At 43.2% G+C, this 24,639-nt stretch overlaps 2 protein-coding genes across 4 annotated transcripts; both read left to right on the top strand.

Moving 5' to 3' along the window:
• Positions 1-1,808: 1,808 nt before the first annotated feature.
• Positions 1,809-6,851, top strand: polr3d (polymerase (RNA) III (DNA directed) polypeptide D). Its single transcript, XM_018744015.2, has 8 exons — positions 1,809-2,343; positions 3,150-3,193; positions 3,852-4,006; positions 4,327-4,451; positions 4,722-4,914; positions 5,196-5,443; positions 5,563-5,715; positions 5,881-6,851. The coding sequence occupies exons 1-8, from the start codon at positions 2,164-2,166 to the stop codon at positions 5,995-5,997; spliced, it is 1,215 nt and encodes a 404-aa protein (XP_018599531.1). The 5' UTR covers positions 1,809-2,163; the 3' UTR covers positions 5,998-6,851.
• Positions 6,852-7,277: 426 nt separating this feature from the next.
• Positions 7,278-24,353, top strand: LOC108929533 (glycerol-3-phosphate acyltransferase 4). 3 transcript variants are annotated; one of them, XM_018744132.2, is made up of 13 exons: positions 7,278-7,598; positions 9,555-10,262; positions 13,625-13,694; positions 14,387-14,690; positions 16,053-16,127; positions 16,209-16,298; positions 17,617-17,710; positions 18,427-18,542; positions 19,387-19,442; positions 19,575-19,660; positions 19,745-19,873; positions 21,500-21,579; positions 21,832-24,350. In XM_018744132.2, exons 2-13 carry the CDS (start codon positions 10,095-10,097, stop codon positions 21,938-21,940), a joined length of 1,377 nt encoding a protein of 458 aa, XP_018599648.1. In that variant the 5' UTR covers positions 7,278-7,598; positions 9,555-10,094; the 3' UTR covers positions 21,941-24,350. The 3 variants fall into 3 exon arrangements, with proteins under 3 accessions (XP_018599648.1, XP_018599649.1, XP_029112651.1); XM_018744133.2 differs by having other exon boundaries at positions 7,278-7,638; XM_029256818.1 differs by lacking the exons at positions 7,278-7,598; positions 9,555-10,262 and adding an exon at positions 10,272-11,031 and having other exon boundaries at positions 21,832-24,353.
• The last annotated feature ends 286 nt before the right edge of the window (positions 24,354-24,639 follow it).

The raw sequence follows: 24,639 nt of genomic DNA, 5'->3' as shown, positions 1-24,639 counted from the left end.
AGTAAATTTGTTTGTTCCATTTTTTATTAGTTATTTGCTGTGGAAGTCTCTTTGTCCTGTATGGAGAAGCTATGTTAAAGCCCTAATAAACACAAATTTGATTTAATTTTTTGATTAAAAAAAAAAAAAAACTTCTCGAACTCTCCTGAACTGTCTGTCTTCCAGATACAATCTGATCTCTTCTCAGAAATGTGTGTTAAATACGTAAGACAAATGTCCCAGCAACTCTGACCCCCAAAAATGAGACGTGCAACAGCGCATCTCCCACCAATTGTGTGTAATTTTATACCTTGATTGACTGAGTCATCCAAAAATAACTCCATTGATTCTGCCTAAAATATTGCAAGGTTTTAAAAAAAAATCATTTTGTCATACCATCTCTTTTGTAATGACCTGTTGTAATATCTAAAAAGTCTGCATTGTTGACAGAGTATCATTTTATACCATAATACAGGAACAGTAGGCATTGATGGGAGAATGAAGACAGGAGCGTCGTTACCATGACTGCATTTATTAGAACAGCAGGCAGCAAGGACAAATATTACATTTGTATATTACATGAATAATGGGGGGGGTGTAGTGGTGCAGCCGGTTTGGCCTGTGCCTGCTCTGGGGTTCGAGTCCTGTTTAGGGTGCCTTGTGATGGACTGGTGTCTCATCCTGGGTGTGTCCCCTCCCCCTCCAGCCTTGCACCCTGTGTTTCTGGGATAGGCTTGGGTATATAATATACACACACACACACACACTTTTAGAACTGCTTGTCCCATACAGGGTCGCGGGGAACCGGAGCCTAACCCAGCAACTCAGGGCGTAAGGCCGGAGGGGGAGGGGACACACCCAGGACGGGACACCAGTCCATCACAAGGCACCCCAAGCAGGACTCGAACCCCAGACTCACCGGAGAGCAGGACCCGGTCCAACCCACTGTGCCACTCTGTGCTCCCTGTATATAATATATATATATATGTGTATACAAAACCCTTTCGGCCTTGGCAATTGCATTTTTCCTTTATTTGTTAATAAAGAGAAACAGGTAAAACAATACCATACACGACGACTGGCATAAAATGGCCATTCAGATCAGTGCATTCCATCACGTAAGGTTTACACACAACTTCACAGAGATCTGCAAGAAAACAGCATAAATATATACTGTAAGACGGGTCTCTCGGGTACAAAGTAAGGAACAGACCTGCAGTAAAAAAAAAAGTGCCGTAAAAAACACAAGTGAAGTCATGTGTTGCCTGTGTAGGATAAACGTGGAAGGTTATACGAGCGAAAATGTTCCTAACCACTAAATGCTGCAGTACAATACACAGAAGAAAAAAAAAAAAAACTTGTCAAAGTGTGATACTCGGATAATAAAACATTCGGATCCGAGTGGTTCCATCGGAGCGGTACTAAACGCTCCACTGACAACAGGAGCGCTCCATTCCTCTCGCAACGCGAATAACAGCTCCATCGGATCGAGCCTCATCGCCTCCTCATTGAGCAGATGCGACGGACAGCAATTCCCCGAGATACGAGCAGACGTTACGACGATTTACAGCTCAGTTCCCAGTCGCACCTCTAGGGGGAGCGCCAACAGAACGCCTCCATCCTCGAACAGGGGCCGGATTAATATCACACAGACATTTTTTTTCACGCCTTACACGGGGCATCCGCCAGCTTTTTATAGATTTTTTTAAAAAAGTCACAAAAGCTTTCCGCTCCTTGCCACCTGCTCCCAGGTATTTGTTAAACGAGCGTCGGTGGCGTCGCCGTGACGAGAGAACACGTGACTCGGGTCACGACGTTGCCGGAAGGAACGGTTCGGTCTCGGCACGTGGCCATGACATGATGATGTGACGTGAGTGCTGCTTTTCGCTGAGAAACCATGTGAAAGAAACGGCGGGGGAACGTGGAGCTGCGGTTCGGCGTGTGTGACTGTGTGTGTGTCGCAAGGAAACGGATGTTGCGGGCGGCGAACTCCAGACTAAGTGGTAGAAGACGAACATCGACTCGCGTGGACAGACTCGTCCGTGCGACAGTCAAGGGGTGTGTGTGAGTGTGTGACGAGAAGGAGGATAGGTCTGATTTGATTTGTGTGTGTGTGTGTGTGGAGCGAAGAGGGAGTGTGTGTTCATCCAGCTCAGCTGTGTTGCCGAGTCGAACGGCTCCATCATGGCAGCACCAGGCGGTGGAGAGGCTGGGCGGCCCGGCCGTGTCCCGACCCCAGCAGCAGGCAGTGCCGGTGGCGTGGCCGTGGGCAACCTGGTGGGCCGCAGACTGCCGGCCACACTCTCCCCTGGCCGCCTACCCTCCATACGATCGCGGGACCTCACCCTGGGGGGGGTCCGGAAGGTGAGCCTTCACACACGCACACGCACACACGCGCGCGTAGTGGGCAACGTGGCTGCATCCTTCCTTTGGATACACTCATGATTTTAGCCAGCGTGGGCACCGGCCCGGAATGGGCTCGGACCCCCTGGCTCCCACAGACTGAGACCTGCTGTCTCGTTCATTGAGCTCCTCGTGGGGATGCAGCTGGGTGGCTGTACCGTCCAGTCAAACTAAGGACGAGAGATGAGATGTATCATACAGACAGAGCATCATCTCGCTTTGCTGCCTCTCGCATTGCAGTTGTAAATTCACATTTACTCTTTCAGCTGAGGATTCTCTCCAAAAGCAACTTAGTTATCCACCCCCATAGCTGGGTAATTTTTACAGAACCATTTCAGGGAAAGTGCTAAACCTGATTACCCTCAGTGTCTCCTACATTGGATCATTAGTGTTGTTTTTTTACATTTATTTGTATAGCAGAATTTTCTCCAAAGAGACATACAGGTCTGATTTTAACTGACTGCACTCTGTGCTACCTGTAATGTAACATAAATATGTGTGTGTGTGTGTATGTGTGTATAATTACTAGGAAGATGATTAGGAATTGTCGATATTCAGATAAAGTTTATGCAGCTACTTGTGTCATGAACACTATTTCATATGGAAAGAAACAAACTGCCCAAAGGACCACACGTCTGCATCTAAATCATGTCTCTTTCTGCCAGTGTGAAGTACACACTGTATTTTGTATGAGATGCAGTCGCTTTGGAGAAAAGCATCCGCTAAATGAATAAATGTAAACGTACCGCCCCTCTGTTTTCGTACAGAAAACCTTCACCCCGAACATCATTGGCCGAAAAATTAAGGAAGAGTAAGTAATTATTTGTTTTTTTTTACTTTTTTTTTTTTTTTAAAGCTTATGAAAGTGATTTTTTTTTTTTTTTTTTTGTAAAGCTTATGAAAGTGATTTTTTTTTTTTTTTTTTAAAGCTTATGAAAGTGATTTTTTTTTTTTTTTTTTTAAGTGCAACTTGAGTTTTTGTACAATGCCTAGTACTACTATCTTGTAGTGCTGAAGATATTTTTTCCTATAAGCTGGATAGGTGTTTGCGTGTACAGTCAAACTGGTTATCTGACAAAAGCATTTGTGCAGTGAGCAGGGCATGACCTGCAGGGTGTGTTCTCCCCATATCATACTGCAAATCACTGTAAGTAATCTTGAACAGGGCCACCGCCTAAATCATGTTGAATAAATGGGACTTTGGAGCAGTAGGTAAGTGTAGTTGTTAGAGCCATTGCCTTGCAGTCAAAGGACTATGGGTTCGAATCCCACTCCCAGTGTTGCAGCCTTGACTGAGATACTTGCCCTCAATTACTGCAGTAAAAATGATCCAGCTGTACAATAAAAACTTGTCATTGTAAGATGCCTGGGAGAAAGGTATCAGCTTATAGTAATAATCCAGTAGTTTGATATGAATCGCATTTGTATGGAGGAATGGGGCAAAATCGGAATCGGTTTTCCTTCCACAGGCAAAAGACAGAGTCGGGTCCGAGGCGGGACAGAAAGGAGACTGATCGTGGCCGTCAGCGAGATGGCCGTGGCCGTGGCAGGGGGCGTCCTGAGGTCATCCAGTCGCACTCCATTTTTGAACAGGGACCTGCAGAGGCGATGATGAAAAAAAGGGGTAAGGAGTAAGAGGGACAGGCTGCATCCCAACCTGCCTTTATTGCTGGGAATCAGTTTAACCATATTTTTATAAAAAAAAAATAAACAGCATAACATTAATTGAGAATGTCTGCTTTGGAATTTGTCTAAAGCCCTCAGACTAGTGTTGTGAAATAAAAATGTAAATATTTATAGTAGGGTTACCTAGCGAGCTTGACTGAATTATCATTTCAGTGTAGTTAACCCTTCAGGCCCCTGAAATCATGACTTTTGCTCCTATGGGGCCTACAGCTCAGTGTGCCAGACTTTACCTCATGGATTCCCTGTTGCTTCCCTCAGGTGGGTGGGATGGGGAGAGAGAGACCCCCAACACGGGCCCTTCTCCCATCATCAACATTAAGAAGGAGAAGCGGGAGACTGAGGAGGAGACCAAGGAGATACTTCGCATGCTAGAGAGGGACAATGTGAGGTCCTCATGACACACGTGTTTGGTTTTTGTTTTTCCCTTTCAATTCACATGGCCCCTAATCATTGCATATTTATGAAGCGAGACTACTAATTATTGCAGTTTTTATAACTGTGCTTCAGAGCTACAGGAAAGAAGCCTCAGAGAACAATTTTAAATCCATTGATGGTTCCGGTTGTGCTCATTGATGACAACAGGTACCTTTGGCCATGGTTCTTGCATTCCTCAGACTTTGCTTATTTTTTCCCCTCCCCATGAAACTTCTCAGTTCCTGGATGACCCTCACTTGCACAGTGACATGAGAAGTTGTCCTGTTCAGCTGCCCCTGGCTGTGTCTGGATGGACCTTCAAGGAGGAGCTGAGCGAGGACACACGGAAGCGGAGCCTTAAACTGGAGGGCATAAAGAAGGAAGAGGAGGTGGAGGGCATGGAAGTGGATGAGGAAGCAACCAGAATAAAAGGTGTGTTATGAAAAACAATGATGCAAGAGAACTGAAAGTCTGTGTTCAGAAGTATTCTGCCAGAAGAAAAATTTCCCAGCATGATATTCATAGTAATAAACAGCAGTAATGACTTATAAATGATAAGGTTTGAGAAGATAGTTTTATGAAATGAACATATTTAATTTCTTCTTGTTAGTTAACTGACCTGATATGGTTGTGCCTGTTTGTAATATGAGACATTGTGTCCTTTGGCTGCTTACCTCTCCCTCATCACTACCTACCTCTTTATGCGGTGAAAGACGAGCCGGCCCGTGTGCAGGAAGCGAAGACGGGGGAGCGCGCCTTTAAGCCCCCGCCGCTCCCAGAGCCCCAGTCACTGCCGGAGCTGCTGGATACCTTCAGCCGATGCAAAGAGGAGGAACTGCTCTTTGTGCAACTTCCAGATTCGTTGCCAGGGCAGCCACCCACAATTGAAAGCAGGCCGGTCAAGACGGAGGTGCAGTCTGCAGATGGCCAGTCAGTGCTTTTGAAAACTGAAAACAGTCAGGTAGGTAGAGCCACCCTGTTGCAATACCTTGTTTTTGTATGTGTAGGTGTGTAATTTTTGGGAATGACTCGGAGCATGCACGCACATGTTCTTCTCCCCTCCTACCTTGGTACACATAGGAGGATCAACAGGAGGACAACAGCTGCTGTCTGAAAGACCTACACGAGGGCCTAGTGGGCCGGCTGCTCGTGCGGAAGTCTGGCCGGGTGCAGCTCATCCTGGGACAGATCACTCTGGACCTTGCACTGGGGACGCCTTGCTCTTTTCTGCAGGTGAGTTCTTTGAATAATCTCTGTTGAGATGCAGTTGTAGAAATTCTTTTTTTTTTTTTTTTTTTTAAGGAAAACCAATAACTTTACTGAATATTTGTCATTTTGATAACTTGCAGGTCTGTTATAAACCTAAAACTGATGTGGGACTTGCTCATGTTTCCTCAGGAGCTGGTGGCTGTGGCGACAGAGGGCAGGATCGGTGACCTTACTGTTTTGGGCCATATCAAACACAAACTGGTCTGTTCGCCAGACTTTCAAGCCCTGCTGGAGAACAGGGTGTGAGAAGATTTGGAGCACCACTGTGCATGCTGCTCAGTGGGGGTTGGACATGATGACCCATAGTAACCCCCACTGTATAATTCCTACCACAATTTTTATGGGTGCTTTGACTTCCTAGAATTCAAACAAGGGAACGTGATTTGCTGCTTTACATTTTTCATAAGGGGTGAGCATTCAGACAGCTGAGATAATACTGACTGACACAATAAGTGTCACATGAACAGTGTCTTTAATTTCTATTGTGGTAAAACATCGCCGTATTGCTTAGTGGAGCTCTCTCAGCACTCATCTAAAAATTAAATTAGGGCTAACAATATTGTGCAAATGTTTTTTTTATTGCTTTATATGTGCAGGACATGTTGATGTCTTGTATGGTAGGGAGATGTGCATTGTGTAACCTTGATCAGGCTTTTTTCCTTCCTTCCTAGTGGAAAAAATTAGTTCCTTTTGCCTGTAAGACTACTTGTGGGAAAGATGATGTATACAAATGAGTGCCTAACATTGCACATAGCGTCCTTGATCTACGTTCTCAAGCTCCTTGCCTCCATATACAATCCCTGTTTGTTGACTTGACGGTGAAAAGGATGCTGTGGAGGTGGTTCAAAATGCAATCTGCACAACGAGCTCTGGTGCAAATGTAAATAAGGTATAAGACACACACTTTGAATATAGCTGTATTGTTAATGCCAGTGCCATTCTTTTAATTTCACTGACCTCAGCCCTGGGCAAGGGCTTCATCACTATGGACCCCCATCTCACTTGTTCTCATTGGTGCAGGACAGGAACCTTTGATGGTATAATTGATGCAAAATTGAAACTGCTGCGTTCAAATCAAAGATGTAGCCCTTTTTTTTTTTTCTTTCAATTGATGTTACAGCTGGATTGGTTCAGTTTTCTGAAAAGTATTTTTTCTGGGAAAAAAAAAATTGTTGAATTTTCTATCTTTGCGTTGAAGTGCCTCTTTCCTTTGCAGTGCGGTTCTGTACCGTAGATCGCAACGCCCAGTGTTGACACTAGGGGGCAGCGACGCCCTCGGATACAGTACATTATTTATGGAGCCTCAAATTTACATCAAGAAGATACTGCTACACGTGGAATTGCACAAAAACCATGAATTAAATAAAATGAATTATAGATACCTTAACGTTGTTTTAAAATTGTTTTCTGTATGGATATAAGCATGTACTTTCGAATAAACTATAAAGTGCACTTAGTAAGTGAAGAGGTATTATGCGTGTGCAAACGTCGATAAACTGGGACTCTACGTCCGAGGCAGGAATGCCTGAAGTCGTCAGCTGTGTAAATAGATGAGTTTGAGTTATGTAAGGCTCAGTTTTTTTATTTCGTAGACTCGCTGCACCTCCAGTCGCTTCCTGACACCACGAGCTCGTTCCGCTCAGTCGAAAATCCCACCGTCAAGTGTTACTGTACTCTCTATCGCAAGGGGGGGGGTCTGTGTGTTCACGCACAGCGCGCGCGCCCCCGCCCGCCTGTTTGTACGGATATTAGCACTGTTAGCGGCGGCGAAGCCGGAGCCGGAACCGGAGGCCGCGTTGCAGACAAAGGCTGGGCACGTTGGCGCTCGCGACGGGGCCACGTACCGCGTAAGTAGCGGAAAGACAGCGCGAGGAGGCCGTTTAGCCAGTAAGCGGGATGTGGTGACTGTGTGTGCGCGTGGCGGGTCGTAATTAGCTGCTGTGTAGAGGGGCTTTTTCGGACGGAGACGCCGCGCGAACGGCTCCGGACCGAAGTGAAGCACGACCTGAGCCAGCGTGTGAAGCGACACCGCGTCGCACCTTCCGTTCCCGTCAGATTACTACTACAATTGACGTACCTGTGCGTCGCTAATTTTTTTTTTGTTAGCTTTTAACGAATTGTTTAATCGCGAATGGGAATTCGTTTATCCGAGTTCTTGTTGACAGCTGTCCACACGTCACGTCTCTCTCGATTAGCTCGGTAAGCTAAGTGAGATTCATTCACCAGCGCGAGGACACCCACCACCAGCTGAGCTCGCGACTTGATTTTTCTCTAGACTTCATCGTTATACTAGTCTAGTAGTCGTAGGCTGGCGGTGACGAGCTTTCACTCAGGCAACCTTGCGGATTTTTGCTTGCTCAGTTCGTACTGCTGTTGTCAAGTGCTGTACTAAATTAAATTTCTGTGAGGACTCGTGCCCAGTCTGCTGGGGACCGTGGCCTTCGCACGAACCCCGGCGTCGTTACGAGAAAGACACGAAACATACGTGGTCTCTGCAAATGATTTGTGTCGCACACTTAAACCTTCCCCGTTTCGTCCTTTTGCACTGTGTGTGTGCGCAGCAAACTAGTGAAAGGGATGTCTTTCAGTCAGTTGTTTCTCTTTCAAGTCAAATTTCTCACTCTTGCTGGAAAAATGTCACCTTTCTTCACACGTTATGGCAGGAAAAATGAGTAGGACACCTCCGTGCTCCTCTTCCACATACTTTGCCAAGTAATTTGGACGAACTGAACTGCACGAATCGAATCAGTCCGCGATTGATTGCGATCCGTGCCCAGGCTGGACTACGTTTCAGATTGCGAGGTGCCGGTGCGGTGCCTCTAACTGCTACACAATCATCTGCCTTCTGCGTTTTCTGTTTCTGATTGACATGTATTTGTGAACCATTTGTGCCAAAAGGATGCTGTGCTTTTGCTGTTTAGTAATTTGTTACTAACTCGGGCAGTTTCTGCGCGTGGTGACAGTTGTAAGCATGCGCAGAAGCCATATCTTATAACTATGTCCTGCCCACTATATACAGAAGAGGGTAGTGAGTCTGAGGACTGTGGGAGGGCTCCTTAAAGAACTAAGGAACTGTTGCCTTTTATCATATTTTGTTTTGTTTAAGATGTTACTGTCCATCCTTAGCCAGCTGGTTCTTGTTTCTCAGGCTCTCAGCACTGTGCGGGGAGGCCCTATTCTTAGCCTTTATGTCATCAAAATAGATGCGATCTCTATATATGCCAACTACCTGTTGTGTTAATGAATATGCTGGAGTAGCTATGATTAGCCACAGCACTGCACAAATGTTAGGTCAATCCTCCAGACCAGTTAAATTGTACTTGCAATGATTTCATATATGCCAGTGAGCTCCTGTAACAGATTTTTTCAATGAAAATTTAAACCAGATTGTTTGCGTGTCCAGTATCCTTATCCCAGCTGAGACATGTGAGTCTTCTCCTTCCTCTCGTTGCTGATTTGGTATTGAAAAATTCAGCACCGTCTGTGGAAGCATCATAGTTTGTTCAAAAAAGTAGTGTGTTCAATACAATGCCAATTTATAGAAGCTTTGTGGGTCTCTTGGTCATAGTTTTTAACAGTCTGCTCCCTTAGGGTCCATTATACTTTCTTTCTCTAGCTCTTGTCATTTCGTTGTATTGTTGAGCAGCTTCCTAGACACAACCTCCTGTCTGATACTCTCTGGTTTCTCATTGCTGCGTGTCCCATTCTGCTGAGGCCACAGAAAGAAACATATCCTCTTGCAATCACAGGAGTGTCTCCTTTCTGAGTTTGAAGTAATCCAGTGCTTTGTGTTTCTTTTCCAGGTAGTGCAAGACGTGGGAGATTCTCTTCACCTCATCCATTCTCTCCAGACTGATTTGATGTTTTGCATGCTCCTGCTGGAGTTGAAATGACTAATGGGTACAAATGAGACTGTACCGAACCCTGGGAAGAAAGCCTGCCGTTAAGACTTGGCCTTAACTGAAGTACCTCTGTTCACATCTGTCAAAGATGACCAGACAAGTTTTGACGTGGTTTGTTCTTTCATGAGGAGAAACGAATGTGGTCGGTATAAATAAAGGAAGGAAGGAGCAGCTGCTGTGGGGGGGGGGGGACAACCTGATACTTGTGGCTTTTGGAAGAACTCTCAGAATGTTCATTGCCACAGTTGAGTTCTGCTCTTCCAGAAGGAGGAGCCTTGTTTCTGAGACATCTTTATGAAGGTGCCGTTCCAGATAAGGTTAAGGACACTGAGGCTGTAGAGGGCAAGGAAGGAAGGAAAACAGGCTGGGAGTACATTTAAAAAAAAAAAAAAAAAAAAAAAATAGTCAAGGAGAAGCCTTATCTTCCCACCTTCTACCAAAATGGGCTGGTTCCTTCTCCCCTTTGATAACCTGCTCTGCATGCTCTTGGGCATCTCCTTCACTGTGTGGTTTACCCTGCTGCTGGTCTTCATCATTGTGCCTGCCATCTTTGGCGTGTCCTTCGGCATCCGCCGTCTCTACATGAAGACGTTGCTCAAAGTATTTGGGGTAAGCAGTGTCCACATTCCCATTGTGTCTGCTGCTGCCAATATGTGTACCAAGATGACCCTCGCTAGTATCTGAGAACGTTTGAGAATCATGTTCCATTGCCTCAATTCTCTCTCAAAATAGTCTCCCAATGGTTCCCTCCCAGCAGTCTGCCAACACCACCTTCAGAGTTTCTATTATGAAGTGTGGCACTGAATGAGTGTGCCAAAGTTCAGCACCAATTATACTGCCGCTTTTAGAATTAGTTGTCAACCCCTCGACAACTTGGTAACTAATTAACACAGAACAAAGTTTACCATGTTTCCCTTAAAAATATATCGACACTATTGACTAAGAGCGCTCAGCTTTTATACATGAAGTGTGTTTTGGAAACTCTCTGCACCAGTAAAGTTTCATCATAGCGTGTGGTGCTGTTGCTTAGTGTTCATCTTTAAGTAAACAAGCTGTTCCCTGCTCTGGGCTTTTGAAGGTTACTTTAGGTCACTGGCTGTACCAGATGATGCTGGCCCATGCTGTGGGTGGTACAGGGCTTTGTGGCCTGCACTGAAACACTTGAGGCCTACTTCCTTCCTGCTCCATTACCAGGAGCCTCATTGTGTTCACAGACCCTGGGAAATTACTGCAGTGGAGCTCCAACAACAAGCCATAGACTGTCACAGAGGTGCCCTGTGATGAGAGGATTACGCAGTCCAGCTTCTGAGTTGTCACTCTTTAGTCCTGCTCCCAAATGAGGTGACGAAGAAGCGCTTTAAAGAATCAGATTTGCAGGGTCAGTAGAGGCTTTCCTTCCACTGTTATTTCAGATAGTGGAGTTAAGATTTTGTTCTTTAAACAGTGAACTAAATAACAAATTCATTTTAAGTGTATTGCTGCACTGTAGTTTCCATGACCAAAATATTTAATGTTTAAGAGAGCAGAAAGGCACGAGCTTGTCTTTCTTTCTTTAGTTATTACTACACGTGATATCTGAATAGTCAGGCTTTAGTTTGGCCTTGTTCAGAAGTTGCTGAAATTAAAAGCAGTTCGCTGCGTGCATGAAGCATCTAGCTTCAGCTCGTAGTTTAGAGTTCAGTTTGATGATAAACTCGTTCTAAATAAGTTGTGAAGGGCACCAGGAGCCCTTAGAGACACCGGGGTAGGGGTGGGGGCTGTTGTGTCCCCCTTTATAGAGCCGTCCAAGAGTCCATGGCCGTGGCCTCGGCCCAACGTGCTTTGCCTGCTGTGTGGCAGCAGCTGAAACTGGAGAAGGTCACTTGGTCCTGTTCCTCTGTTCCCAGTAGTGGCCTCTGGCTGCTCAGCAGCTTCTTTTAAAGCACGTGGGGAAGGAGATGGCATGGGTACTGCATGTGACCAGACAAGTGCCAAGGGCCTCTAGTGGAAACATTAGCTACAGTCCAAAGGCCCCTCTGGGTATGCAAACACTACATTTTAACAAAGTCATACTTGCTACAAGTAAATAATTGTTCATATCTTTAGCTTTTTTGTGAACAACAAGGTGCTAGTACCCATGTAGACAACTTCACTGTAAAAGGGGAAAAAAGAACAACCTGTAAAGAGCCTGTCTCTGTTAGCTTTGTAACTACCATGTTTTGGCCAAGATTTGCATGTCCCACGAATGGAAACAATTATAGTTATAAACAGTGTATAAACAATTGACAAAAGAAAAATAATTTTAATATCATGTTTCATTGGTATTTTCTGTCACAAAAAAGCTGTGCATATGCTGAACTAAAAGAAATGTGTTGCTTATGCAGAGGAAACCACAGTTTTGACTTGTGAAATGTCTTAGTTGTTTTTGCAGAGTCCTGCTATCAAAAAGTTACAGCTTTGTGTCTGTGTGAAGTAGGGTCTGGGTCTGGTTTGGTCTGAACACAAGTTTTTCTAAGAAGGCTAAAGATGTAGTCAGCAGGTGCCTGTGGACCGGGCCTTTGGGAGCTGTGATCTGACTAGAATGGAAACTATGAATAGAAACACCGAAGTTCTTTAGAAAAGGATAGGGTAGGGTAGTGAGGCCATTGAAGCAGAGCAGTGCTCCATTCTGGTCTGGTGATGCAGCAATTCTCAGTAGGGCTGGCAGAGTGAGAAAGAGCCAGCGAGTCACAGTACCCAGGCAGTACAGAAACTTGGAATGACGGGATTGCAGGTTCAGTTTCTAGGGTCCTGTTTCTGTACCCTTCATTGAGGTACTTCACCAAGAATGTGTTAAAGGATTTTAGCAGGCCAAATTGGATCAGAATGTGTGCTGTGGAGATGAGCGATTATGCCCATGTCTCAAGACGTTACTGGTAATTATGAGTAGATGTTGCGTGACCCACCATAACAAATAAGGCCACAGTTCTTTTCCTCCCCTCCCTTAATATTTGTGTACAAGATTGCTTATTTCTGCCTCTTTGAGGTGCTGATATAGTATGAAAGTCTGAGATGAAGTGTCTCCAGCACACACTGCATACTACTGCAAGGGGAAATGGGGTAAGAAGCGTGTGTCTGAATTAGCGTTGCTTTGAGAACAGCCCACAGCCGACGAAGTGCACAGACAGCGCTGTTCTGCGAATGCACTGTACATTGTGCTGCCAGTCTCTGTGCTGCATCCTTACTGTGCACTCCCTGGTACACTTCTGTGTTGTGGGATTCTGCCATTAGCCAGTGTGTTTCGTTGCCCCACAGGTTTTGTGGCAGTCACACCATGTCTCCAACAGAAAGCTTAAGGCAAGGGAGTGCTGTGAATGGGGCACTAGGGTGTAGCCTATCAACTGATCTACTGATGATAGATGGCTGGCGAAAGGTGTTATGCAACGCTGTCTATGGTTACATAAAAGCCCTTTATCCGCTTGGGTGAAGAGTCGACTCCTGCAGGGCAAAGGCAGAAGCGTTCTTCTGGCTCTTCTCCTTATACATTTTGATTTGCCCGAAACTCAGCAGAGTTGCGCAGCTTGGCTACTGCAAAATTGGTGGCCTTTTACTTGGACTTCTGGACTTAATGTACACTAATGCAACAACCCTGACCTGCTGCCCCAAGCGAGCAAATAGGTCATGGCAGCCCGCTTTTTTGGGTAATTCGTTTTGCAATTTCACTTACCGTTTTGTATAGTGGACGTATGGTGCATCTCACCCAGCTGCAGTAAACATAGCCAACTGTACACACTCTTAGAATCATCCACAGTCTCCTCAGGGCTAGTTTTTTTTTTTTTGATAAGCCTGAGTAACAAGAAGGAAGGAAAGAATCGGACTGATGTCAGCATGAAAAGAATTCATGCTGACATCAAACTGAGTTGTGATCTTTAAAAACCACTTCATGGGATAAAAAGCCACGAAAGCTTTGGGTCTAAGTGTTGAAATGCACGTCTTTCCTCTTTGTGTTATAGTGGGCAACTCTGAGAATAGAGAGGGGAGCCAAGGAGAAGAACCACCTCATCTACAAGCCCTATAGCAATGGTACGTGGCCCTGTATGAACCTTTGTCTTTATGAGATTTGTCTCCCTCAGGAAAAGCAAAAGTTCTGGACACCACCAAGTCTTCTGTGAAACTGATCTGTTGTAACACGGAATAAAAGCTGCAGCTTCCTGCAGTCTTGGAAAATAATCGTACAACTAACAAGTATAGCTGCATGGTGGTTCAGTGGTTCCAAAAAAGCAATACAGTTATTAATTGTAGTCTGTAATATCTCACCAGTTATGAGATTTAGGGCTTTACTGACCTCTTAGCTATTTTTTTTACTTTTTCATATTTTTTCTTGTCAAGATAGGTTTCAACACAGAATTTTCTTCATTCCTCAGAGATCTAACTTTTGTGAAAATGTCATCATTTAGTTTCATTTTTTTTGTTAGGGATTTTCTTTGGGTTGCTAGCAACACATTTAACATAAGAACACCATACTTGTGTCTTTGATTTTGGACCAAATCTTCAAAGCAGTACACTGTTACAATTGCATTGTATGCAATACTGTTATGTTTAAACATCTAACTTTTTAAGTTGTTCATCATTTTTGAGCTGAAATTTGTCACTCCCTTAAACAGCCATTGTTATTGCTGTTATTTTGTGTGTTTTTGTGTGTTTTTGTGTGAGCTGGAGTGAGAGAAGGCACATATAGGTCTCAGTTTTCCTCTGTCCCCCACTTGGCACCGTAGGCATTATTGCCAAGGAACCCATGTCGCTGGAGGAGGAGATCAAGGAGATCCGGCGGAGTGGCAGTAGCAGGGACCTGGGTGCTGCGTCCCAGGAATTTGAGATGTCAGACATCTTCTACTTCTGCCGGCGTGGCGTGGAAAGCATCATGGACGACGAGGTGACAAAGCGTTTCTCTGCTGAAGAGCTGGAGTCATGGAACCTGTTGACACGCAGCAACTACAACTTCCAGCACATCAGCCTGCGGCTCACTGTGCTTTGGGGGTTGGGCGTGCTCGTCCGCTATGGCTTCCTGCTGCCACTCAGGTTAGTGTAGCTCAGTGTTCATGGCAGAGGGGCAGTTTCAAAGCAGTGCGGTTACTGAAGTTGAACAGCACCATTGCCCTTATCAAAGGGAGAGGGATGAAGGTTGATTTGTGGGGGGGTGGTGGAAGGAGACTACATGGACAACATGTAAAAGTAGTAACAGGATATGTGTACATAGCAGAGTAACCAAAAACATGGCTGTCCTGAGGAACCTGAGATTAAGACAGTGTTGGTTTTTTTTTTTTAAATTCTTACCAAATATTTACGGCAACTGAAATGATGTAAAATATTATTACTGTATTATTAGTATTGTTAAAGTTCTTTCTGTCAAGTGTACTCAAACTTTTGACGCATACTATATCTACCAATTTAACAGATGAATTGCACACGTTTGGAACCATTTGTCAGTTGGAGTCATTTCAATCCTAAACCTTGTTTTTCATGAAAGAGCCCCTGAAAGTAGACAGTTTTAATTTGTCATCTTGTGTCAGCATGTTGTACTTGATCTGTGTATATTTAATTTTTCTGCTATGCATGCGCTCTTGTATGTACACACTTTTCCCGTTTGTTACCGATGGTTTTGATGGTTGTTTGCTGCAGCACTGTGTGTTCATTACTGGGAGTTTCACTGAAAAAGCACAGAGATCAGTGCAAAAATTGGATTGCCAGTACATATAAGGTGATGAGATGGTTAAACATAGGAGTCAGTTATTCTGGAGATGTTCTTCACATGGTTAGACAGAGTGGTCTGTCTATAGCAGCCTTGACCTCCTCACCTTTAGACTGAGCACACCGAAAGCTGTCCCTTCGTCTTCCTGAAATGCTAACCTTTCTTGCTGTGGCTGGAGCCAATGTGCAGCTCTGTTGAATATCCACAAGTTGAAACCATCTGGGGATTAGTTAGGATTAGGCCAGAGAAGCATCCTTTGTTAACCCACATTCCTTGGAGCCCCTGCCTAATGCAGGTACAGCTAAATGGAATGGTGAATGTCTGCAGCTGAACTGTTTCGAGCTTTAAATACATATTAAAACCTGGACCCCATACCCTTCTGCTTCTACCAGCATGACAGAAGGTAGATCAGAAACACAAGATTGTCTCAAGAAAGAAAACTCTCCTGTCCAGTTCACACAAATGGTTATTCTACTTAATACCAAAAAAAGTCTGATGATATTTTGACATCAGAGTTCAAATTTTAGGAATGATGCATAATTTTATTCCTGTTGATTTGACTGCCTGTACTGTGGCTGCTTTGAGGATTTGAGTCCTTTGCAAGGGCAACTCAAGCTGACCATTATTCATGGCATTGTTTAGTTTTCCTGCATTGTCTCCATAAGGCACGTGTTGTATCTTTTTCCTTTCAGGGTAACACTGGCCTTCACCGGTGTGGGTCTCCTTGTGGTCCTTACCAGCATTGTGGGTTTGTTGCCCAGTGGGAGGTAAGTTGCCTTCGGCAGCTGTCTAACGTTTTCTTATCTTATAACTCTTGTGTGACTTTTATTCTTTTTCTCCTTCTTGAGGACAAAGAACTTCCTCAGTGAGAAGGTTCATCTTATGTGTTACCGGATATGTGTGCGAGCCCTCACTGCCATTATCACCTACCACAACAGGTCAGTCACTGAAGCAATAGCAGGTAACATTGTCAATTCACCTTTAAAGAAAGGTTGTCAAATAATTTTTATTGGCAGAATTGTAGCAGTTTGCAGCATTTGTATCTAGAGTAAAAAGATTAAGTAAAAAGCATAGGGTCTTTCAAAAAAAAAAAAAAAAAAATTTATTTAGTTGCTTCCTGAAAGCAAGTGATGGAATTAGATAAACATCATTAACGGCACAGCCGATTTCCTCAGTTTAGGGACACATCTGGGACTGGAAGTCTGTAGCTTGTAAATTGAAAGTGATAAAAACAATCAAAATTAATTTAATTGATTAAATAAAAAAAAAACCGTAATATATTTACTTTGATGTGTTCTCTGGTAGATTCTGTAAAAATCTGGATATAGCTAAAACACAAAAATATGATAAAGATTGTTACCTTAATTTTGATGTACATTAAAAAAGAACTACTTTAAAATATAAATACATTGTCTCCGAAGGGGGTGCGGTGGCGCAGTGGGTTGGACCGCAGTCCTGCTCTCCGGTGGGTCTGGGGTTCGAGTCCTGCTTGGGGTGCCTTGCGACGGACTGGCGTCCCGTCCTGGGTGTGTCCCCTACGCCCTGTGTTACCGGGTTGGCTCCGGTTCCCCGCGACCCCGTATGGGACAGGCGGTTCTGAAAGTGTGTGTGTGTGTGTGTGTGTACATTGTCTCCACAAATTTCGGTTCAATGCTGACTGTTGACCAGTTCATTCCGTAATTATACTGTATGTAATGCTCCTCATCTTATTATTATAGTCAGGAACACCAGAAACCACCTGTAAACATTCTCAAAGTTAAATTAGTACTGTATGGTTTTTCACTGCTGCTCCTTGGTTGTCCTTTATCCTTGGTTGTGCTTTACTAGGAACACCCAGATCTCAAAAATTAAAGGCTTAAGTCATGTCTTTAAGAAAGGTAAATATCTAGCTTTTCAAAATAAGTAAAATGTGAATGATTGTGGTCTATCTTTTTGAATTTTACAAAAGATTAAATGCTTCTTTCAGTGCCTAAAAATGCCAATATTCTGAATTCTGTGGGAGTTCTGCAAAAAAAAATCTGTAGTCATTGTTGTGATGCAGCAGTTTAAAGCACTATTACTGCAGCTGTTTACTGAGGCATTAAAAGATTGAAAATTTTGACTGAGGCCTGAATACAGTATCTTGCTGCAGGCCTGAGTCTGTACAGAGTGTTACGCGTAATGTTAATTTCAGTGGAGTCTACTGATCTGCCAGGTAGTCTGCTGAATATTGCTTATGTTCCTAATTTTATGCATATATGCCTTCACTTTGTATAGTGAAAATAAGCCCAAGAATGGTGGAATTTGTGTCGCGAACCACACCTCGCCTATTGACGTCATTATCCTGGCCAGTGATGGCTGCTATGCTATGGTGAGATCTTTGTATTTTATGCTTAGAACCCTGCTGGACAGCCTGCAGGCTGCTTCCCTAAGTGCACACTCCGTTCTTTTATGGCAGAAAGCAAATGCTGATGTTTGAGCCAGTTACTAATTCTGCTTTCAGGTAATAAAGTGCTTTTAATAATGATGATGATGATGATTAGTACAGTAGAATGTTGATTATCCAAACTAATTGGGACCAAGGTTGGTTCAATTACTCAAATAATCTAGCATGCATGATAATACCCAGTTTACACAAAAGTGTAATTAGGCATACATTTAAATATTATATGCAAGGTTATTACTACAATGTTTCGAAATATGAGGCCTTATGAAAAATATTTAGGACATGATTTTTAAATAATAACCAAAACATTTTAAAGAAAGTGTAGATTTCATATTTATTTTAAATTTACCTCATTGTTCTACACGGTTTCAACTATAAATCACTTTTTTTTTTTTTTTTTTTAATATACATAAACAGAAAGAGACAAACAGTAGTAATTGTGCACAAATAAGAGTGTAGTCCTGTAAGTTCTTTGCGGGGGTTTTGAATAATTGCATGGTAGACATTCAGATATTGGATGTTCTACTGCAATAATAAGCAGAGACACTGGAACTTAATGTTCACAAGTACATTGTGGAAGGGTTGTTTTGTCTATTTGTTTATATTATTTATGGCAATGTGCTTATCAACTGTCATTCCAGGTGGGTCAAATTCACGGAGGGCTGATGGGGGTCATCCAGAGGGCTATGGTCAAGGCATGTCCACACATCTGGTTTGAGCGCTCTGAAGTCAAAGACCGTCACCTTGTGGCCAAACGGTATCACTGCATGCTGTGGTAACATTACACACTGCCTGTAATGTAAGGTGTAACATTACGCCTGCTTGTATAGTGAAAGACATACGGCGTAATCTTGTGAACTTTTTCTTTATATTGTAGATATCTGTGAACCAAAAAATTATCAAAAATGTTTCTGTCTATGGTGTGTCTCATTTCACACTCTATGCTTAGACTCCAGACCTCCATGGCCCTCCGTAGGAGCAGCGGTCATTGAAAATGAATGAATGAAAGTGTAACATTTAAAGACAAGCAAGAAACATATTTTTTTATTATATAATGTGTTACCATTATCGTTGTCATGTGCAAACATACCTTTTATTTTAGTATTCAATTTTGCTAAACTCCATCCATCCATCTTCCTCCGCTTTTATCCGGGGCCGGGTCGCGGGGGCAGCAGTCCGAGCAGAGTACTCCAGACTTCCCTCTCCCCGCACACCTCCTCCAGTTCCTCTGGGGGAACCCCAAGGCGTTCCCAGGCCAGCCGGGAGACATAGTCTCTCCAACGTGTCCTGGGTCTGCCCCGAGGCCTCCTCCCAGTGGGATTTGGGCGGTGGTCGGGGCCGAGTGCCCGGCCGACCCAAACCTCGGGCGCCAACATTTTGCTAAACTATTTTTGGGAAATAAGACATCGAAGCCACTTACAACTGGAATTTGCCTAATTTATTGATTTCATAGGAAGAACTAAACCCGAAATGGGTGCATTTTGGTTGCAGTTGCTATATAGTGTGTCCATTAAAATGTATGAGTTCAGCTGTGTTTCTCTCATTTGTTGCTGTTGTACAAGACGGTTTGTAAATATATTTCTATGTGTCCTATTGTGCAGACTGAGTGACCATGTAGAAGACAAAACTAAATTGCCTATTCTCATTTTCCCTGAGGGTAAGTTCTGTCAGTGGTTCACAGTCCTACCAGACATTTTCTCAGAAACTTACATTGCCCTCATCTGGGGAGTGTCTGAACAAAATGATTTTGAACACTGAAGATTCTGCGTTGTGTGACACCTTTCCTCAGGCACCTGCATTAACAACACCTCCGTAATGATGTTCAAGAAGGGCAGCTTTGAGATTGGCACCACCGTGTACCCTGTTGCCATCAAGGTAGAAGGTCGCTGTATCCGCACTGTGTCACCCCATACACACCCCTCAGTCCTAACTGAGTGTCCCTGTTTTTGCTGCACACAGTACGACCCACGCTTTGCTGAGGCCTTCTGGAACAGCAGCAAGTATGGGATGGTCAACTACCTACTGAGGATGATGAGCAGCTGGGCTGTGGTGTGCAGCGTGTGGTACCTGCCTCCCATGCGCCGAGAGGTGGGTAGCAGTGCACCAGCCACCTTGCGTGATCGTGGTTCCTCCTCTTGTCTCAAATACACGCCCACAAATGCACACCACAATGACGCAGCACCAAGCCCCCATCTGTGTGTCATGATGATTATTCCAGATGCTGCTTTGAATATAAAATACAGTTTCAGTGAGGGTCTGTGAGTGCAGTCATATTCTTTCCATGTGCTCGATGGCTTTTGTTAGTGTTGTGCTTTCCACGGTAAATGGGGGGGCGTCTATTTACCTGTAAAATCAACCTGGGCTGAAAGGAATGCAAATGGTTCCTTGATGTTTGTTTTGAGAGCAGGCAAATGTTCCCCAGCCTCGAGAGAGTTTCCAAATCAGTGCTCACCAATGGACAGGGTCAGTGCTAGGGCAGGTCCTCAAGGTAAACTCCTGTTATATGGGGGCGGCTTGCACTGGACCTGACTGAGAGGTCTCTTAGCATTAACTGTAAGATTATAGATAAAGATGTATAATGGAAAGTTTATCTACTTTAACTCCTCATTTAAGCAACAGTAGGGAAATGCAAGTTTTGGCCTGTTACGAAACTAAAATGCAAAATTCAGTTTATTTGTAATAAAAATGAACTTGCCTGTGTAATAGATTCTGAGTACTTAATATTAACTTTGAAACTTTAATATCAGTTTTTCAACTATAAGGACTTCTTGTGAGAGAAAGGCATTTTATGACAGCAGGAAGTGAGCCTAATAATAGTTTTGTTGTACACATTAAAAGTACTTTTTTGTATTTATCTTTAACATTAATTTCTTAAACATCTGGGTAAACATCCTTAAATATTGTAAGGTAAACTTGGTGTTCATGAGTGACAGCAGAATCAGACAGGAGTATGCATTTTTATTTTCTGTCAGTTTAGTTTTAATTTAGCTCTAAGTTAAGAAAAATGTTAAAATGTAAAAGGACAGTTTAGAATTGTACTGCAGTCCAGACAATGCTCAGTTCTGGAATAACGGGGAAAAAGCAAACAGACCTCAGTCCCCAAAACATGTGCTTTGGTTTGCGGACCTGCGGGCAGAGGTTTGTTTTGAGAAACACCAAGACGACCTCCATCTACTTTGCTGAGCCACTCGCACCTTCAGTTAATTGCCTGGAAAAGTAAACCATGGAACATTACAGTTGGATTGTATCCCTTTTTAATCAGAATTTTAATGAAGAACAACAGATTTTAATATGTTGGTCCATGTTTCCAAACAGACATATCTAATGTGCATTTCATGTTACAACCTCTGTTCTTTCTGTGTCTCTTTTGCTCTCTCTTTCACATGCGCACACACACAAAGACCTCTCAGAAAAGCCCTACTGTGGACAGATTTGGAAATGGAACCAGTTCGGAAATAGAACTGTTTGTATCACTTTAAGTGCACGATCTTGAGTGTTTGTTGAAAGGTCCTCTATCGTTGTTTGATTATGCACCAAATGCCGACTTTCTAAGTGTTGTTTTTCAAGTTTTCTGTTATTCCTGTGCTACATTTTCAGATTTACATACAACAAACCTGTAGTCTCTTGAACAAAATTCTGTGACTTTAGGCATTCAAAAACTCTTTTGAATTTTAAGTGTTTTTCTGTTTGCTGTGATGGATGTCCTCTGTGCAGGAAGGAGAGGATGCAGTCCAGTTTGCCAACCGTGTGAAGGCTGCCATTGCCAGACAGGGAGGACTTGTAGACCTGCTTTGGTGAGTTGGACAAGGGAATATTTTTGTGCATTTCATCATCTGCATCATCATCACCCAGCATGAGACTTCGCACCACAGTCGTGTTTGGCAGTTAGCCTTTGTGTATTTGCTTACTGTTTTGAAAGATACCTTCATCCAGAGTGGTTTAGAGTTGTTATAGGGTATACCCTCTAATTCACAGCACCATCTCCTGTGTTTGTCCTCCACCTTCTTACTTGTCTACTTTGCGTCACTGCATGTGCCCTGCTGCAGGGATGGTGGCTTGAAGCGTGCAAAGGTGAAGGATACCTTCAAGGAAGAGCAGCAGAAGCTCTACAGCAAGATGTTGGTGGGAGCTCAGGAGGACCGCAGCCGTTCCTGAGCCTGCAGGATGAAGGGAATCGAGGGAAAGAAAGGGCAGGACTAGAGCTTTGCTGAGAGACCAGAACCCAACTTGTAGATGCAAACACAGCCATCTCTCTTAGGGACACTGATCACCTGTCCTGTGCCCTATCTGCTTTCTCCACTAATCTATTTCCCCCCCCCCACTTGAAACAAAAAATGAGCTGATACAGACCACTCTTGGCAAGCATATTGGCCTTCTTTATTTTTATTTTCACATTTTCCTCCTTCCTCCCAGCTTGTTCCCAGTAGCAGAGAGAGAATTATAAGCCAGGGGCTTGTATAATTGCGCACAAATGAAGGCAATGGCCTTTCACCAGTTATGGTCAAAAACAGTCAAGTTTTTATATTAGAAGTGACTGTAAAACATTATCTGCATTTTATTTGTTGATTTACTTTGATGTTGTTATAACATTTAGGAAACGGTAATATAAGGATGAAGTTGAAAACAGATGGAAGACTGTTACAAGGAAATGGAAAACTTAACAGGAGAGAATCTTGTTTGTGAAATTGGTTCTTTTTCACTCAGTGGATCAGTACTGATAAGTGCCATGGGTTTATCTTTTACTTTTTATTTCTCACTCCTTTGGACATGCCATTGTCGCTCTTAAGGAGAAAATGGAAGATTGGCTGTGAAGCTCTGTATGCAGACATGTAAAATACAGCAATTACTCTGACAAGTGCCTCTTAGTGATTTCAGATCCATGTACACACATGCACTCCGACAGAGAAAACATGCTGTGAAACACTCTTAACCACCAGCTGTAAACATTAGAGGACTTTAGGGGAGTTTCTTGCCATGGGGAACTTTTTATATTGAAAGGGGTGTATATTAATCTACTTGTTCATGTTCCCATGCTCTTTACTTAGCTGATGATCTTAGATAGAAAAAAATGATTCATTCAGCTAAAAAAAAGTTGCAGTGGAACAGTGAAATTAAATCCAGGAAATGTCACAGCTGGCCACAACCTTTTTTGGGATTTTTAAAAAGTGTGTGTGGAAGGCAGAACATTACAAGATGTGAAGTGTTTTTCCAGTAAAAATCCTACTAGGTGGAAACAGTGATGTGTGACAATTGCAGAGGCTGAGAGGAGAGCAAGGTCCAACTGAAAAAGTTCACTGCTCATTTTATAACAACTGCTTCTTTACATGTCAGTGGCTTCAGTCATATTTATTTCTAGTACAGTGGACTTAATCTCAGACTTATGCACTTTTGAGTATCAGTCTTTACACCATGACAAACTTTTGAGAGAAGTACTTGATTTATTTTTTTCAGGTCGAGAATATACAATTCAAACCGTTCACCATAGCTTCACCCAGTGCGCTTTACAGAGAGTGATCATGAATATTGTGCTGCCTTTAGTTTGTCAAAACCCTGCCCTAGTTCTGACCAGGGTTCTTTACTTTCTTATTTACAATTGGTCATAAATACACAGCCAGGGGATTCTTGCAGGAGTCTGTCTGCGACCCTGGCTTCCATGAGCTGCTCAGTGGGGGATAAGAGAAAGACATTGCTGCTGTGGTCCCATCTGAAATATATATGTCAGGTTTCTAACATTTATATTTGTTCATTTAGCAGACACTTTTCTCCAAAAGAACCTAGAAGTCTGAGTAATAACAGTACATTTCCCTGCAGAGACATACACGTTCAGACACGCGATTCTATAAGTACAGTCCCTTAGTCCAGTACCACTGTTCTTACTGGCACGTATTACATGAATAGCTGCATGTAGAATTAGAACAGAATTATACAAGCCCCTGGCTTGCTCCATGTCATATTTGGCTAACAGACTTTTTGAGTAATGACCCAATTCTTGGTCTCATTAAGTTCATAAGAAGCCGGTCCACTCTATTAAGACAACTACAGATCTTGCCGTGAAATAGACCATGTTTTTATATTAAATGCAGCGAAGATGCCAAAGTAGTTGAATAAATGTTTTTTTTTACATATTTAATCAGGTTGATCAACCGCAAACAAGTTTCGGTTGGGAGATAACTGAAAATGAGATGTCGATTACACAAAAGTATGTAAAACGCGCAAGACGGCAACTGAAGTACACCGTCAAATAAACTTGAATGATTTAAATAGTCACTGGAAGCAGAATCATCTTCTGCATTATGCTGAAGATTTTTAGCAGCCCGGCTGGTGACATTTGCTTGTTCGCTGAGCTAATTAAATTTATATTTTGCAGGATGTGTGGGAGAAGATGATAAGACAAATTTCTCCATTGCCAAACATCTTCTTGTGGAATTGCGGGTTCCAGTGAACTATTTTTTGTCTTCAGTGTAAACCTTTTAGTCAGCAGACATAAAACCCACACCCTGTTTGAGCAGGGATACCTCTGAATTCTCTTGAATATTTAATGATACTCTTTTTTTTTCCCCTCCCAAGCTATCAAGAAGATAGTTGTCCTGAAACCATGAATAACCTCATACTATATTATTACATGATCATAAAACAAAAGTACTTTTTCCAGGATCTGCTGCCCGGAACAACATGCATTTCCTTCCTCGATTGCATCTAGCCTCACCCTTAAATTCCAAATGTGCAAACATGCATTCACATACTAAAAATGGGTCCTAATGTGCAAACCATGTTGCACAAGGCTCTGCGAACACTTCTGCAAACTTCCTATTCTCTGTATTCTAACCTGCTCTTCCTTAATAAAGGGACAAAGC

The sequence above is a fragment of the Scleropages formosus genome, chromosome 12 (genome assembly GCF_900964775.1).
Source record: "Scleropages formosus chromosome 12, fSclFor1.1, whole genome shotgun sequence".
In the NCBI taxonomy this organism is placed as follows: Eukaryota; Metazoa; Chordata; class Actinopteri; order Osteoglossiformes; family Osteoglossidae; genus Scleropages; species Scleropages formosus.
The sequence above is the reverse complement of the archived record's forward strand: the minus strand, read 5'-3'. Positions and strand labels throughout refer to the sequence as shown.

What these genes read in the sequence shown, in the direction of transcription:
- polr3d (XM_018744015.2), top strand. Translation starts at nt 2,164, where the DNA reads ATGGCAGCACCAGGCGGTGGAGAGGCTGGGCGGCCCGGCCGTGTCCCG. An exon ending in GGCGATGATGAAAAAAAGGG is followed by an intron (nt 4,007 to 4,326) that starts GTAAGGAGTAAG and finishes TGCTTCCCTCAG; the next exon opens with GTGGGTGGGATGGGGAGAGA. An exon ending in CGCCTTGCTCTTTTCTGCAG is followed by an intron (nt 5,716 to 5,880) that starts GTGAGTTCTTTG and finishes ATGTTTCCTCAG; the next exon opens with GAGCTGGTGGCTGTGGCGAC.
- LOC108929533 (XM_018744132.2), top strand. Translation starts at nt 10,095, where the DNA reads ATGGGCTGGTTCCTTCTCCCCTTTGATAACCTGCTCTGCATGCTCTTG. An exon ending in GTGATGGCTGCTATGCTATG is followed by an intron (nt 17,711 to 18,426) that starts GTGAGATCTTTG and finishes CTGTCATTCCAG; the next exon opens with GTGGGTCAAATTCACGGAGG. An exon ending in CGTCACCTTGTGGCCAAACG is followed by an intron (nt 18,543 to 19,386) that starts GTATCACTGCAT and finishes CCTATTGTGCAG; the next exon opens with ACTGAGTGACCATGTAGAAG.